We start from the raw sequence: 17907 nt of genomic DNA, 5'->3' as shown, positions 1-17907 counted from the left end.
AAAGGGTTTGTGTGGGTATTTTTCAAGTTACCTGGACAAACCCCATATTTTAAATGTACTACCCCTCTCAGTGGTGAAATGTTAGCATTACCCGGCTAAACTTTAGGGAGGTAACAAGAGGCAGGGGAGGACATATTCCATGGGTGGGGCTAAAATGTAACCAGCTGGCAGGATAAGTCTGGTCAGAAAGATCACAGTCCTAACGTTAGCTAGGCATGTTCATCTGGGTAACTCTGCCCGGGTATATTCAGCAAAGAATTTAGCTGAATATCTGGATAAACTTACCCTGGTAACTTTCACATTCTCTGGCTTATTCAGTAGGTTCAGCCAAGAGTTTTAATAACTTGCTCGTGATCTCTCAGCTACCATGGAATAATATGATATGTGGTGGGGACTCAGACCAGAACTATTTTACCATTAGCATAATCAGTAATGCATGGCTGCCTGTTTAGACAAGTCTTGGGCTTGATAACCTAACTCCTCTTCCAAGCATTATCTGTTATGAAAAGACCTTCCCAGGCATTTACTGTTAGTGCTGAAAAAGAGAACTGATTGTTTTGCATTGTTCTTTTAATTTGAACAGGACCCGACTGTCCTTTCAAATGATACCGTTTTACAATATTAATTTATGCATTTTAAGACAGCTTCCGAAGTGCAATGCCATACAGTTATCCCTCTTCATGGAAATTCAAAACTGTAATTAAAGAAATGCCATACCCTCGATCACTGTAACAGGTATGGATTCCGTTTTAGTTTGACCGCATGAATTTGTGAACATGCAGGTGTAAATGGAATCCCTTGCTGGAGAGGGAGCTTCTAACTGATAACACTTTAAATCAGTTCTTGGATCTGTTAAGGAGAAGAAAAAGCACCATAAGTTAGAAATGTAATTAATACTGTTAAAAAAGGGTGTTTCACCTATTGCTCCTCACCATCTTGGAAATATATTTGGAACATTCTGTCAGCCTCCTTAGCTTTCTCTGTGAATGCCATTCAGATACAGTAAATATTTGCTGGCCATTCAGAGATTTGTCAAAGTCTTTATGGAGAAATGGCTACACACAGCAATGAGAAGATGGGTAGATAACAATTCTGAGAAATGTCCTTTTGCATACGAGGGACCATTCTCAGGGCAATGCTGGCATTTAATCATGTAATCAGTATGGATCTGGGTTTAGAATTAACATTTAATATGGATGGTATTGTGTCTTCTACAATGAGGGTCTCAAGTCATTCCCTTGTCCTCTGGCTGCTGAACTCGAAGGGTAAAAAAATGCACAGAGAACTTTTTATAGAGAACACAAAATGGGAAAAACACCTTTTATAAACCTGTCCCAAAAGTTCATTGCAAATCTAAGACTCTCACTCTTAGTATTATCTTGTGATAATGTTGTATAGAACTGCAGTCCTAATGAAATATTTTAACATCTCTCATTTTAATTAAAAATGAATTGAATCCATCCAGCATTATGCTGAATTTCAGTTTACTGTAGACACAGGAACTAACAAATGCCGCTTCTATTAACTGTAAGGCTATACAGTTATAAGAGTTTAATGCCCTCATTTTATGCTGTTAGCCTAGTGCAGGGATGGCCAATTCTGGTTCTTGAGAGCCACAAACAGGCCTGATTTTCAGGGTTTCCACAATGACTATGCATGAGATAGATTTGCATTCACTTCCTCCTTTGTATGCCACTCTCTCTCATGCATATTCTCTGTGGGTATCCTAAAAACCTAGCCAGTTTTTGGTTCTCAAGGACTGGTCTTGGCCACCCTTGGACTAGTGTAGTATAGAACACACTATCATTCAGACAGGAGCACATTTTAGTAATCCACTGGGGCAAATTCAACATTGGATTCAAAATCATTGTTAACAGCAAATGGAACAAAGTTTGCTGAATAATTCAGAACAATTTGTTACATGTTTGCGCGGATGGAGTATACATTCCTCACCAGAAAATAAGGTCACCAGGTCCTTGGCAGCCTCCCTCTAGGAGCCCCACAGTGGGCTGAGATTAATGAGCAGGACTGCTGAGTCACTCTCCCTGCCCAGGAGAGACAAGTACAAAAGGGCAGGGCATCGGGAAGAAACCTATCAGAGCTCAGGGAAGTCAAGCTGACAAAAAATTCTGTGAGGTAACTACAAGAGGGCATTTTGAACTGCCCTTGTGAACTGGGCTGTTATTTTGGGGGTGGGAGTGCTAACAGTCTGAGCCTGGCCCAGACAGTGAGAAAAGCTATTGTATGTAGTAGGAACTTGGAATTAGCTATGTTTTCTTTTCGATTGTTTATGTGGTTCCAACCCTTATCCTTTCATTACCCTGTGCTGTTGCAGCACTGATTATTATTAAATAATCTTCTGGTGAAGCAGAACTGCTTCCCAGTGTCTCTGTATACCCTGAGAGAGCTGAGATTCCTTTCAAAAGAGAGAGGAGAGTCCTACTCAGAACCCATTGCACTCCAGTTGCCAATTATTAAGAGTGTAGACCATCCACCACCATATCCCTGGTTAAACAGCAGCCTGCTTACCACTTATTAGTACTTTTTGTGTATGTATTTGCTTTGTCTGTCTATCTGTGTAGACATTATCTCTCAAACCACTTGTAGGGAGACCCCCCCAACTTGACCCTCTTTTTGGTTTTAGTTGCATAAGACATCTTGGGTGGGGAAGACCCTACAACTATCATGTTTGACATGTTTTGGGAAATGATGTTGCTACTGCATAACTAGAAAATGACCACTGGATGGCATTTTAGAGATGTGAGCATCGTAGTTAATGGGATGATGTATTTGGTTTGAGGGATGTGTGTTCCCTTAAGAGTGTGGGATTTTCTGATTAGGTGTCAAAGGTTTAGCAGGAGGTAAAAAAGTGGGGAGTTTGTGGCAGGTTTGGTCCTTTTGGTTCCTGCCCTTCTCAGGGTAGGATGTGAAAGGGACCTCCAGGGATGTAGTAGCCAGGCTGGGGGGGGGGGGGGATCCCCCCAGTGGGAGTGGGCTCTTTAGGGCCTCTTCCCTTCCAGAGGACAAGCCCTAGGACGTGAAGTAAGAGGGCTTTTGTTTTCCTCCTCCCAAGGAACTAACCAAAGGTGATTGGGAGGTGACAGCAGTTCTTTCTTTTAAGGAACCAAGCCAGGAGAGGAGGAGTCTGGGGCGAGTCCAAAATGAGGAGTATCCCTAAGAGGTTCGTGACGTGGGGCATGCCGGGGAAAGCTTACATTCTATGGTACTGGAAAATCTGACCGGAGTCTCATCAATTTCCAAGCAATGCATTCCACTGTATACATATTTTACTGAAAAAGCTTTTTCATCTAAAACTCACATACAACATATTACAAAGGGGAAGAATCAATGAACATAGTTGCTGGCTGGATAACTCAGAAATAAAGATGAAAGCTGAAGTTTGAAAGCGATGTCTCTTATGCTTCATTTAAGCCAGCAATGATGGGCAGCATGGGGGCTAGAGATCCCATAGAGAAGATGAGGTGTGTCCTCCCTTTCAAGTCAGAGAAGAGAATGCGGTTAACTGCCATCCTTGCTGTCTCCATACAGGTCCACATCGCCATCTGCATGACCTAATTTGAGAGCCCACTAAATAAATTTGGGGGCGATGACCTGTAACTATCAGGGATGTTTTCTACATCATTTTATGTACTGTAACAAGGGGGCTATACATTCAACCTCCAGCAACCAAATTTTCAGAATAGGTGTTATCGATATAAAAACTAGACATCCCCAAAAATGTTTTCCCATAAAACTTATGGATCTAGCCCCAAATTGAAAAAAGCACTCAGATGGATTGCTCTGTAATTCTTTTCTTACGTGTTATTTTGACAGTATATTTTCACACCTTGAAAAGGAGATGAGAGCATCTCTTAATAAAAAGCTGCACTTATTTACTGCTGTTTCTGACAACTATAACAAAAGAAACATTTCCTGTACAGTGACAGTGTCCCCAAAAAAAGACATGGTTCCTCTCAAGTTAGTATGAGGTTCGAAAAGCCAACAATACTGAGGGCACAACTGGCTACAGTGGCCCTATCTCTAATGTTAGCCTGGTCTGTCAATGTTCATGCTGTCTGTGGAACTGGTTGGAAGAAACATAGCTGCCATTTTCATTTATAAAGTTTACCAAACGTTGTGATTCATCTGGAGATCAGAATGAATTCACAGTACCACAGCCCATAAATATAATAAATACAAAGCACACCCAGAAACAACTGTAGGCTCTCCTTTTTCTCTGTTCTTGCCATAAACACAGGAATTAAGGATTTGTTTTCCCCGACTGGGGGAAGGGGGAAAAGATAAACTCAAGGGTCTGACCGGAGTCTCATCGACTTCCAAGCAATGCACTCCGCAGAATAAATATTTTACTGAAAAAACTTAAATCTAAAACTCACCTACAACACAATACAAAGGGGAAGAATCCAAACATTACATTATTTAATACACTGTACCTCTCAGGATCATATATTAGCTTCACTGCCCTCCAAGGAGTAATTATGGCATATATGCCTCATTCAGAACCACTCTGCTCAAGACATACGCCTTTCAGATCTACGGATTGCTGCTAGGGATCTCTGTGCCTCTTGCAATCCTCAATAGGCTGCCTCCCTCTCTGTTCACTTTCCTGAGGATCTTCTCTACCAAGAGACCCCAATACTTGGAGATTCTTCCTCCTGAAATGACTCTCTGTGGACTGCAGGCATAGCTTTGTACATGATAAGGACTCTGAAACTATGACTCGGGTCAGTCACACTCTTTATCCTTACTCTCAGGGCAAAGGTGCTCTGGCAGGCCTCAAACTAGTGTATCTCCCTCCTTCCTTCATCGGGGGGGGGGTCACCTTCAGCAGCTGCAGGGGTGGGGAAAAGACCTTTCCGCAGCCCTGGAATCAGGATTCAGTCCTGTGGGGGACAGCAAAGCTGTAAGGCCCAAGGGGAGACTTGCACCCAACACGAAAAATAGGAGCCTACAATTCCAAAAAGTAAAGTCCAGGCAAAGAACAGGCACAGTACAGGAAATCACAACAAAGATCAGTAGCAGTCTCTACATAGTTTGAGATACTTCAGAAACTACTCACAGTTCTTTCAATTGTCTAAGCCCAAGGTCTTTGGATCAAGATCTCTTTTCAGTTCACACTCTAGGTAAAGGGAAAGCCTGCTTATACAGATAGGTTTTTAATGTCTTCCGAAACTGAGCTGGACAGGTAGCTAATCTGAATAGGTTACGATTAACTACCTGTTCAACTCAGTTTCAGAAGATGTTAAAACCTATCAAATAGCCCATTTGTTCTAGGCATTGCTATCAGAAATAAGGTCTTTATGGAGGAGAGGTGATTTCTTTAGGATGGTCCTTGAGAAGTTACAATATTAGTGTTTAGTACGAGTAACTGTGTATTTGATTTCAGATTACACAATAATGAGCAAATATTATGGAAAGTTACTAAGATAATGTAATTTCCTAAATGGCAATATGACCAATACCATCATTGTTAAGTAACTATTTCCAGTCTATGTACAATATTGCAAGTGTGAACAATCAAAACAAGGGTCCGCTCAGTGGTAGTTCTAGGCATTGCTATTTGAAATCTTCTGAAACTGAACTGGACAGGTAGATAATTGTAGCTGCTCAGATTAACTACCTGTCCGGTTCAGTTTTGGAAGATGTTAAAAACCTGTTTGCATAAGCAGGCTTTCCCTTAACGAACTGTCACAGAGTAACACTTTTCATCTATTCTTAATGGATTGATTGTTTTCTGCAGCTCACTGGTGGAAACCCGTTTGATGTTGTCACCTATGTTTTCGTTTTACATTTTTTTTCTGTATTTTATTATGAATGTTACTGCCTTTGTTAATAACCACCATGAATATTCAGATATATGTGGGATTCCAAGTTTTTTAAATAAATAAAATAGATACATAAATTTGGGTGACCTGGGTTCAGTTGCCGTGCTTAGTTCTGCTCCTTCAGCTGGGGATAATGAAGAGGCAGTCTCCGGAGGAGGGAGTCTCAGTCATTGCTTCACAGTGACATAGACCGGCTAGATTCAGGGTGCACAGATGCGAGGTTTCAAAAGGAGCAGTGGTTTATGATCCCAGACTGAGGAATGCTGCTGTGATTATCGGGAAACATGGAAGGATGTGACAAATGAAGGGGATGGTGAGGGGTGGGGTGAGAGAAACCTTGAATAGTTGAAAATGAAGGCTCGAGTACTTCAGTGTAGCCTTTTTAGGGATTAGAAGGATCAGTAATAAATGGTGGGGGATGAAAAAAACCCCCTAAAGATATTTGATCTTCATGAATTCCAAGAAGCGTGCAAGTTCTGAATTCCTATCAAGAGTCTGAAGACGCTTTGTGAAGATGAAACCCCTACCTCCCTTCCCTGCACCAAAAGGTTTCAGGTTATTAAATAAATACTGACCGAGAACTGACACTTTTGGTTCATTATTGATTTTCCAGGAAACCTCATAGGTCTCGCTATCATTCTGTATGCAGCACTGCAGGGAGATTGGTGATGTATCTTGCTTGGTCAAGCTTAGCTGGATGGGTACTGTTGTAATTTTAACAGGAAGTAGCACAATGTCCACTTTTGCCTTGGCTTTATGCACCAGTGCACTTTTGGACAACTGACAAGTGTAATTCCCTAGGATACAGACACAAAAGAAATGTTAATATTTTTTAATGTCACAGATATAATGTTTAATGTTATATTTCAATACTCTGGAAGGAGATGGAACAAATTCTATTACTGATGGAAGGCAGAACATGTTTTCTTGTAGCTAATGGACTGGCTAAGTTAAAGTTTTGCTTTTATGCAATATTCTCGCTATGAACTAGTTTTGAGATGATGTAGTAGCTCAGTTCATTCTATATTGTAAACTGGGATTTTTAAGCTAAATAGGACTGGCAAAGCCATGCAGGAGTCACTCACAATCATTGGAAGGAAAGCTGATGCATCTCTTATTTGTGATCCTCTGATGAGCAATTTGAATACAATTTAAAGGAAAACTTTTACCTGTCAGGATGAGGGGAAACCAATTTTTACGCATGGAAGGTGTCTCTGTGGGTATTATGTCTCTTTCAACTCATCATTATTATGAATGCAAAATCCTTATGGGATAATAATCCCCCTTTCTAACCGCATTATCTACTTCCATGGGCTTCAGTGGCATCAATCTCTTAAATATCATGATTACTGATAGGCACAGAAACCTTACTCATGAATGACTCAGCAGACTGAAAGGTATGTGGAAGAAAGGCAGTAAAAGAAACAAAGAAGAGAAACATTTCATTATTGACGTCTCTTAGCCTTTTTTTTGCCTAGAAAAATCAATGCCTTTATTAGATTCAGGTCTATCCAGCAGACTCCATTGGGGAAAGAGAGGGAAATGACTGCATCTAGACTCCAGGTACATAGAATTGCTGAGTTTTTAGAGTAGATGATTGATACAACAACAGTCTTTGTAAATCCAATCCAACCAGTATGCATCTTGGAGGACTCGACTATGGCATTCTACTTGTTTGTTTAGGAAATCTGTTTACTATCCACACTGGCTTTACCTTTCCATTGTTCATTTGCTTTGTCAATTAAGAGAGTTGAGACTGTAAGATCTGCTGAAAACTGCGATGTGATTCTGACATTTCCTCCATTATTAAGACCATAGGTGATGTTATTTGCATGTAATTGCCAGTCTACGGCAGTCATACTTTCATTAATCTGGCATGTTAGCTCAATTTTAGCCAGATACTTTACAGTTATGTTTGACGGCTGAACTGATGCAATCCCTGCAATAAATGAAAACATTTGTTGTTGAAAGTGAAATAGGTGGAGCATTTAATGGAGATTCATTGCTGAAAAATGATGCACAATCTAATAGGCATTTGCTGGTTTAAAGAGGCACATGGGTCTGTAAAACAACCCCTTATGCTACAATCTTAGTTATTGCAAACTTAGATCATTCTTTAAATCTTGAATAGTATTGCTTGTAGCAACCAAATTAATTGCAACAAATTATCTTTATAATAAATATGTTCACTCTCCAACTGTTTATATTAAGGAGGGATCACTGTATTAATCTTTCTATTGTATGTATGATAATGGATTCTTAATATGTCATTTTCCAAAAACAGTTTTCAGTAGCATTCCCTTTCCCTCAAATATACTATAAGTGCTTTATGCTCACCAGGTACAAACTTTAATCCAGCATAACTATAGTAATTACTATATATGTAACCTACTCCAGCTCAGCAGAGCACTGTAAACACAATCTTTGCTTTTCAACTCTTAACTCCAAGCATTCTGGGATATATGGTGGTAAATAATACTGCTATTCATCAAGGAGGCTGAAAAAGTAGGACATGCTGAAAGTTTCTCTGATGGAATAGTTAGAAGCTATGGAAAAAAACGTTTCTAAATCATGCCCTATTTGTGTATTCATACTATTTAAGTTCAGACAACCAGTAACAGTTGCCTCAAATGTCTGATTTGGAGTACATGCACTAAGCAGTCTGAAACAAATGAAATGGAATGCAATCCCATCCTATTGCCCCTCCTAAATAACTGAAGGGGGAATCTTTTTTTTTTTTTAAATTGTATTGTTTTGTCCAACAATGTATTCTTGCTGCTTTTTGGGCTTCCAGCTCAATCCAAATTGTTCTTTATTGGACAATGGCGCCCTGAGTTTTCATGCTTGACTACCTGGGACGTGTCCCATACTTTCATAAGTTTCCTTAGCTCAGACATTGCAGTGATAGTCTGTAACTAAGAGCCATGAACCGTGCTTCCCTCTGGAACCCATGATATGTACATTATTTCGAACAAGTAGGTGTAATCAGTGAGTAACAGCTGGGGCTATCTTCCTCCAACAGGCTATGAAAGCAGTCCTCAGCCCTCTGCAGTGAAAGGCAGGTGCAGGAATTGAACTGGAGGCTTCCAAATGGCATGGCACTCCACTGCTGCTGAGCCATAAGGCCAGCCTAAGGTGTTATGATTGGGTTAAAGTCCTTGGAAGTAGTGGACCCTTGGGCCGGTGGTGGCTAGCTGAGGGGTTGAGCCCCGAAGGATCCCACTGTCGGCAGGCAGAGCTGGTAAGTAGAGAGAAGATCTGGCGTAGCAAAGATCAGAGGTCGGGGATGGACGAGACATGGTCAGACGTAGCAGTGGTTGGTGCTGGAGAAGGTCGAGTCGTAATCAAGCATAGCTGTGATCGAGGTTGGAGAAGGTCGAGACATGGTCAAGCGTAGCAGTGGTCGAAGTTGGAGAAGGTTGAGATCCCCCTTCCCCAAGGTGTTCCCCAAGGCTCCTCCCTTTCCTCCACACTGTTCAACATTTACCTCCTCCCTCTCTGCAACCTCCTATCTAATCTAGGCCTCCCGCACTTCATTTACCCTGATGATGTGCAAATCCTTATTCCTGTTAAAGACACGCTCCAAAAAGCTACTGAAACATGGAACTCCACCTTATCGGTTATTAACACACTCCTCACAAGCAACTTTTTGGCTCTTAACATGGCCAAAACAGAGCTTTTGTACATCTCTCCACAAGGCATCTCCCCTCCCCTACAGACAGGTTGCATCCCCCTCTCCTCCACTGCCTCCAACCAACAGGTGCGTAGTCTTGGCATTATTATAGACAGTCAGCTTTCCTTCAAAAAACACATCAACAACACACTTAGAGCCTGTTATTTCAAACTCCACTCCCTCAAAATAATTAAACCCCTACTACACCTCAATGACTTTCGTACCATATTACAAGCTTTTATTCTATCCAAAATTGACTACTGCAACGCCTTGCTACTAGGTCTACCCAAAAGCACGCTACTGCCACTACAATTACTCCAAAATGCAGCTGCACGCATTCCTACTAACACACACAAAAGCGACATCACCCCCATTCTAAAAAATCTGCATTGGTTACCTGTCGCTGAAAGAAAAACATACAAAACTCTCACTCTCATCCACAAAGCTGTCCACAACCAAAACATGCACTGGTTCACGGAACACCTCACCTTTCACAACTCCAACAGGCCAATAAGGCAACAATACAGAACTACCCTCAATATTCCCTCTCCTAAACACCTTCTTTTTCGCATATAATTTTGTAAAACAGCAATACATGCATATCCTGCACAGATATGAATATAAGCTGTTTTTTTTTCATGGAACCCCTTTAAAAATGTAGGTCATAGTGTGTGTATATGCACACACTTCCCGAAAAACTGTTAATTAGATGTGCTACAGTTTGTTAGATTAACTATTATTGTCACTATAGAAATGGATTAAGGGCTCAGAAATTAAAATAATTTCAGAAGTCCAAGACTTAGGTATCAGAATAGATAGTCAGTTCCCCATGAAACCACAAATTCAAGCAGCCTTAAAGTCTGCATTTTATAAACTGAGGGTATTACGTAGACTGAAATACATTCTTTCTGTTGCTGATTTTCAAACAGTTAAAAAAGCCACTTCTTCCGGGAGGGCATTCCAGGTCGGGAGGGCATTCCAGGTAGGTACCGCCCTCTGCGTGAAGAAATATTTCTGATGTTGGTTCTGAGTCATTTCCCCTGGAGTTTCATTTTGTGACCCCTAGTTTTACTGTTTCCTTTCCATCAGAAAAGGTTTTAAGTTTGTGCATCATTAAAATCTTTCAGGTATTTGAAGGTCTAATTCACATCTCCCCTCCACCTCCTCTCTTCCAGGGTATCTGTATTTAGATTTATTTATTTAAAAGATAAGTTACTCACCCTTCCTCAGTTCAGAGCAGGGTACAATGTATCAGTCTCTCCTCATACGTTTTCTGATACAGGCCCCACACCATTTTGGTCACCCTTCTCTGGACCGCCTCCATCCTGCCTCTATCCATTTTGAGATACGATCTCCAGAATTGAATAAAGTACACCATGTGAGGTCTCACCAAGGACCTGTTCAAGGGCATTATCACATCCTTTTTCTTACTGGTTATTCCTCTCTCTATGCAGCCCTCTGACTTTAGCTATATACTTTCTCACATTGCTTTGCTACCTTCAGATTGTCAGACTCTATTACCCCAAGGTTCGTCTTCTGGTTCATGCGCACTAGTCTTTCTCCCTCCATCACATACAGCTCTTTTGGATTACTGTACCCCAGAGGTATGACTCTGCACTTCTTGGCTCCGAATCACATCTGCCAAATCTTCAAACATTGTTCAAGCTTTCCTAAATCACTTTTCATTCTCACTGCTCTTTCAGGCATGTCCACTCTATGGCAGATCTTAGTGTCATCTGCGAAAAAGACAAACTCTACCTTCAATCATTTCTATAATGTCACTCACGAAGAATTTGAACAGAACCGTTCCCCAAATCAATCCCTGTGGCACTCCATTTAACACTGCTTTCTCTTCAGAGTAGGTTCCACTTACCACTGCACAGTTGGTAATCCTCTCCACCACCTTGGCGCCCAGTCCAAAATCATGAGCCTCCTATGTGGGACCATATTGAAAGCTTTGCTGAAATCCAAATAAATCACATCAAGTGCTCTTCCTTGATCTAGTTCTCTAGTCATCCAATCAAAAAAATAAATCAAATTTGTCTTACAGGAACTTTCCTTGATGAATCCATGCTGCCTTGGGTCTAGCAATCCATCAGATTGTAGATAGTTCACTACCCTTTCCTTTGGTTATCTTAAAGGAGACTCTGCTAATCTATGGTTTCCAGCCTTCTCTCTGCTACCAATCTTGTGAAGTGGAACCACAACCACTCTTCTCCAATCTTGTGGCCCCACTCCCATTTCCAGGGGTCTTTCAGTGGGCCTGCCAGCACATCTGTGAGCTCCCTTAGTATCCTAGGATGTACCTAATCAGGCCCCAGGGCCTTGTCCACTTTCAATTTTCTTAGCTTTTCTCATACATTCCCTTCTGTAAATGGGGTTGCATCTACCTCCATCCCATCCATGGTCTTGTCAGCCAGCAATGGTCCTTCTCCAGGGTCTTCTTTAGTGAATACCAAACAAATGTATTTGTTTAATATTTCTGCTATTTCTTTGTCCTTCTCCAAACACTGCTCTTTGTCACCTTTCAGTTTTACTATACCACCTTGGGCCTTCCTTCTTTCTCTGATATTTCTTAAAAATGTTTTGTCATCTTGGTTTATCTCTTTGGCAATCTTTTTTTCCACTTAACCTTTTGCTTTCCTGATTTCTTTCTCCCTCTCCCTTAACTTTACCAAGTATTCTTCCCTGTGTTCCTTTATTTGGGATCCTTTGTACTTTTTGAAAGCTGTTCTTTTTGCCTTCATTTTTTGAGTTACTTCCTTTGAGGACCAGATCAGTTTCTTTTTCCTCTTACTTTTTTTATACTTTTCTAACATATAGATTTGCTGTTTTTGTAATAGCTTCTTTTAATTTGGCACACTGTTGTTCTACCTCACCCATTTTCTCCAAGTCTTCTAGTTCTTCTTTCAGGTACATCTCTATGTTGACAAAGTCTGTATTTTTGAAATTCAAAACTTAGATCTTTGTGCAACTTCTTTCTGTCATGATTGTGATATCAAATCATAACATCTGATGATCACCGGTGCTCAGGTGAGCACCTACCCAGACATTAGAAATATTATTCCAGTTTGTAAGCATTATGTCGAGTGTCACACCTCTGTTGTGGGTTTGAGCAGAGCCCCTTGAAGGGCATCTACTATGTCTCTACTTCTTGCAGATTCTGCAGAAAGGATACTCCAATCCATATTCGGCAGATTAAAATCTCCAATGAGCAATACTTCTCCCTTTTTTCCCACTTTTTGGATATCTTCAACTAGATCTCTGTCCAGTTCTTCTATTTGAGTTGGAGGTTTGTAGACCATACCAGTGTAAATGGAAACATCTTTTTTTTATGACAGCCCATAATGCTTCTTCTCTGCTCCACGTCCCTTGCATTTCAGTTGACATAAAATCGCCTTGTCTATGTGAGTGCGCCGGGAACTGCGAGCAAATGCGGTGCCTTTTAAAATCTAGCTTTTAATGAATAATGTAAGACCCAAATATCAATCTAAAATCGTGTATATTAGTCACTTTTAGTGACTCCTCCCCCTTTTCTGTCCTTCTGTCCATAGCCTAATCATGAGACTTATTGAACCATGTCTCTGTAATAAGAACAATGTCCGAGTCTTCCTCCACCACAAAGGCCTGCAGGTCTGGGATTTTATTGCCTAGACTATAAGCATTTGTGGTCGTAGCTTTCCAGCTTTTCTCCCTTGGTTTGCTGCTCTTCCTAGTCAACTTTTCTGCTTTTTTGAGCTGATTGATTGTGCTTTTTTCTCTTCCCACTTCCTGTTATTCCTGGGGTGACATGCCCATTTTATTGGCTACCTCCTGCCACCCCCACCCTCAAGTTTAAATGCCTGAAAATGTTTGATCTGAATCTCTCCTGTCATAGATACATGTAGGCCTTCCTTACCATATAACCTTTTACTGCTCCATACATGGCCCCAGCTTCCAATGCATCTCTGTATTTAATATCCCATGCTTTTTTTAATTCAAATATTGTTTTTGTCTCTACCACCTTCATTGGGAGGTTATTCCATTCATCTACTACACTCTCTGTGGTGGATGCATGGGACGGCCTCCAAGTGGAGGTAGTAGAAACAAAACAGTATTGCCTATTCATGGAAAGAGAAAGGAAAGACTATGCCATGAATTAAAATTATATATATGGCATAGCTTTTCCTTTCTCTTTCAATGAACAGATAATACTTCCAAAAAGGCAATAGTCTTTGCAAGTTGTCTAATCTTCTTTCCTAGATTTTTGAAATCTTTCTATACTGCATGGATACCATTTCCAGCTAGGTCATTGGTCCCCACAAGGATGGTAATATTGATATCACTGTCCCTACTTTCTTCTATAATTTCATTGACTACTTGGTTTGCATTTCTACTAGCAAAATGGGTTCCTAAATTGATTCCTCTGATGCCTGAGTATCCCAGCAGAAGAAGCTTTCTTTTATGACATTTGATAATGTTAAAATGTTTCTGGGTACATTGGGTGACTAAATCCCTTTCAATATATCACTTCATTTTGTACAGCTGGAGCTTCTTCATTTTCTAATGCAGAAAAGGTATTATGTAAGTGTAACAGTGGGGAGAGTGGGCATCTCTTTATCACGGGCCTTAGTCTACCAGAACCCACTGTAATCCATTTATTTCTGGGTTTCTGAATGTTTGATGCCTGAATTCTTTGTGGGAGTGGGGGCGGATATCCAGGATGCTGCACATTTGGAGAAATTGGGTATCTCAGAGTTACAGATCTTGTTCTACCACAGCCCACTGTAAACCATTTATTCCATGGTTTCTGAATCTTCAGTGAGAGTTGGGGGATATATTCTGGATATTGCAAGGTAGAGGAGGTTTTTTTGAAACCTAGGCAATTCCTCTTTTAGATGAGTCAATTCATTTTTTATTGCAGAGCACTGAAGGCAAATTGGACAACTCTTAATTCTCTAAATAGGGCCTTGGGACATAAGAACCACAATTGTTATAATGAATAAAATGCATTCTACTAATAGTGACTAATATACAAGTTGTTAGATTGATACTTGGGTCTTAAATTATTCACTAAAAGCTAGATTTTAAAAGGCATCGCATTTGCGCACAGTTCCCGGCGCACTCACATGGACAAGGCGATTTTATAACATGCGCGCGTCGCTGCATGCATGTTATAAAATATGATTCCCGTGTGCACGGAATAGCCTTAGTTTTGGGTTACTTGCCAGGTTCTTATGGCCTGGATTGGCCACTGTTGGAAACAGGTTGCTGGGCTTGATGGACCCTTGGTCTGACCCAGTATGGCATGTTCTTATGTTCTTATGCTGGATTTTAATATCTGCACATGCATGTGCGGGCGGGTGGCCTTGTGTACGTGCGGGGGGGGGGGTGTGATTTTAAAAAACAACGTGTGGTGACGCGGGCAGACCTTTCCCAGTTCCCTCCCAGTCCGTTCCAATTAAGGAGCAGACTGGGAGGGAACTTTCCTATTCTACTACCTAGCCTTCCTTCCATTTTCCCTCTCCTCTCCTCCCCAACCCCAAAACCCACCCTAACTACCCTAGATTGTTTTGTTTTATTACTTATGTGCTCTAAAGAGCAGACATAAATTGTGCGCACTGGCCGGCTACCAGCATGCACTGTCCTGGCCCGCCAAGACCCCACCCCCCCCAGCCAGCATATTTTTGATAGCCCGGGACTTCTGCATACCAGGAGACAAGTGTGTGGCCGGGCCATTTCTAAAATGCGCTCGATGCATGTATCTCCCGGTTTTTGTGCCCTCAGCCTTTAGAAAATTTGGGGCTTTAACCTAAGTTCTTGGAAGAACAATTTAAGAAGAAAACACTCTAGGGGTTGTGGGGGTGGGGCAGGGTGGGAGGGAACAAGCAAGTCTTATAGATGCCTGCCCTTTATTTCCTTTTATAAATACAGTGACTTAAAATAAACACTTGCAAAGATTATATAAATTCTATTTAGCTAGGAAAATAAAGCAAACACAGAAAATGCAGAACATTTTCAGAAAGAAAAAGCACTCTATATTAGGGCTACTTAAAGACTAGCAAAAATTCTTAAATTCTATATAAGTAGTAAAAACTATAGAGTTGTAATCCCTAATATTTTTCTCTTACTGTCTTTTAACACCTGAGATTATGAAAGGTGATTTCCACTGGGGATGAAATTAAAAATCAAATATGTCTATGACTGGGAGTAGGTAGCTATGTCTCTCAATGTAAGGGTTTTTAAATGTGATTAAAGTTTTTAAATTATTTGGTGACTTTTAAATGTAAGGTTTTTAAATTGATAACTAGGTGAATTATGTTAGTTTGTGAATGACCAGCAACAACACTAAAATTAATTAATCACTAAATTCAGAGTTAATTGTATGCTATTCTAAATCATTAATTGGCTCTTATTTTGAAGATTTTTCTCCTAATTGGAGAGGGGGGATGTAATCTTTTTATATATAACAAAAAAAGTGACTGGGGTGAGTGGGTGGGAATCAAACCATGACTAGTTGCCCAGGAACTAGTGCTCTCAGCTTTTCAGATAAAGTAAGTGACTTTTGCAAACTTACAATTCTAATGTTAAAACTAATGCTAACTTTAATAACATTTAATAACTCACAAAATTAATCCAAAGACTTTTATCCCTAAATACAAACAGTTCTTAATACTTGCGAACAAATACTAGCCTTAAAAACAAACACACAATATACACAGCCAGTAATAGTTTAACCCTTTAAGAAAACAAATGTATTTTCAATAGAGATGTGAATCAGAACCGGAATCGGTTCCGATTCCGGTTCCGATTCACATGTGGGTTTTTTTGCATCGGCCCGATCGCGGTTTTGTTTATCGGCTGCGCCCGAGCCGATAAACAAAAAACCTACCCCGACCCTTTAAAACGAAACCCTTTGCTTCCCCCACCCTCCTGACCCCCCCAAAAACATTTTACAGGTACCTGGTGGTCCAGTGGGGGTCCGGGGAGCGATCTCCAGCTCTCGGGCCGTCGGCTGCCACTAATCAAAATGGCGCCGATGGCCTTTGCCCTTACCATGTGACAGGGTATCCGTGCCATTGGCCATCCTCTGTCACATGGAGGGAGCACTGGATGGCCGGCGCCATCTTTAAAAATGGCGTGGGCCATCCAGTGTTCCTACCATGTGACAGGGGCCAGCCAATGGCACGGATACCCTGTCACATGGTAAGGGCAAAGGGCCATCGGCGCCATTTTGATTAGTGGCCGCCGACGGCCCGAGAGCGGGAGATCGCTCCTGGGACCCCCACTGGACCACCAGGTACCTGTAAAATGTTTTTGGGGGGGTCGGGAGGGTGGGGGAAGCAAAGGGTTTAGTTTTAAAGGGTCGGGGTGGGTTTAGGGGTTATTTTTGTGTGCCATTTTTCCCGCCCTCCCCCAAAGCGATAAGAGAACCCCCACAGTCAATATCGTGGGGGTTTCCTATCGTTTGGGGGGAGCCCCCGATTTCTGAAGATTTTGAAAATATCGTCCGATATTTTCAATCATCCGAAGCCCGATTCACATCCCTAATTTTCAAGATTTAAGTGTTCTTTCCCAGCAAGATGAAAGTTCTGCAATCAGCGCTTCCTCTTGAATTAGTCATTGTCCTCTGTTCCTTTAAATCCCTGGAAGACTAAAGTTATTCTATTTTAGTAATTCTCTCTCTGTGGTAAAGACAATAATGTAGATGAAGAAAATATTTTTCTATGTAATCAATCTTACTCATCTGATTACATTTCAGTTTGATGAGCAAGATCAAAAATGGAAGAAAAGGTCAACGGCACATGTGGCATTATGTAAGACATCAAGCTGAGCAAGTAATTATGGTGCCATGTGACCAATCTGCACAAATTAGCCAGCAGAGCACCATGATGATTGTTGACACTGGGCCATCTGTTGTGCACAATGGTTATTTTTTCTACAGTTAAAACATTGGTTACCTTCTATGGAGAGCTGGGATGAAGTCACACTAGGAATCATACCAGAGGCAGCATTATTATTATTGAGGAAAGTTCTCACTGAGATTGGTTCATTAAGGATTATTATGTAGTCTGCATTGACACTCTGGTACCCTGTGTTCCTATTAAGGCAGAAAGAGAATTAAAAAAAAAAAAGTACATTATGAGATAAGATTGAGAAGGGAATTTAGGTCCATCAAGCCTATCCTCTGTTTTCCACACTCACCTGAAGCCAAGAACACTTACATTCTGAAGCTGACTATTATTTACATACGCAGCAATAAGCTGTGAAAATAAAAGAGAGATATTACTATAAACATATCAATACATATGTACAGTTGCTCACCAAAGATGCACTGCTGTGTAGAGGATGTATGACATAAAAAAACTGGCTATTAATGTAGTAAATATATGTATATATGAAAACAAA

General features: G+C 40.9%; 1 protein-coding gene across 1 annotated transcript in view; it reads right to left on the bottom strand.

The window, feature by feature from the left end:
* The window catches only part of LOC115088101 (adhesion G-protein coupled receptor F3-like), a 97323-nt gene that overhangs the window by 16066 nt on the left and 63350 nt on the right, over nt 1-17907 (bottom strand). The window contains exons 7-11 of the mRNA XM_029596056.1: nt 17704-17762; nt 17460-17599; nt 7561-7785; nt 6422-6643; nt 718-849 (exon numbers count right to left, since the gene is read on the bottom strand). Coding sequence (XP_029451916.1) covers nt 718-849; nt 6422-6643; nt 7561-7785; nt 17460-17599; nt 17704-17762 — 778 coding nt within the window. The remainder of the gene's footprint in view (nt 1-717; nt 850-6421; nt 6644-7560; nt 7786-17459; nt 17600-17703; nt 17763-17907) is intronic.

The sequence above is a fragment of the Rhinatrema bivittatum genome, chromosome 3 (assembly GCF_901001135.1).
Source record: "Rhinatrema bivittatum chromosome 3, aRhiBiv1.1, whole genome shotgun sequence".
Taxonomy (NCBI): domain Eukaryota; kingdom Metazoa; phylum Chordata; class Amphibia; order Gymnophiona; family Rhinatrematidae; genus Rhinatrema; species Rhinatrema bivittatum.
This window is presented reverse-complemented; position numbering and strand designations above follow the sequence as displayed.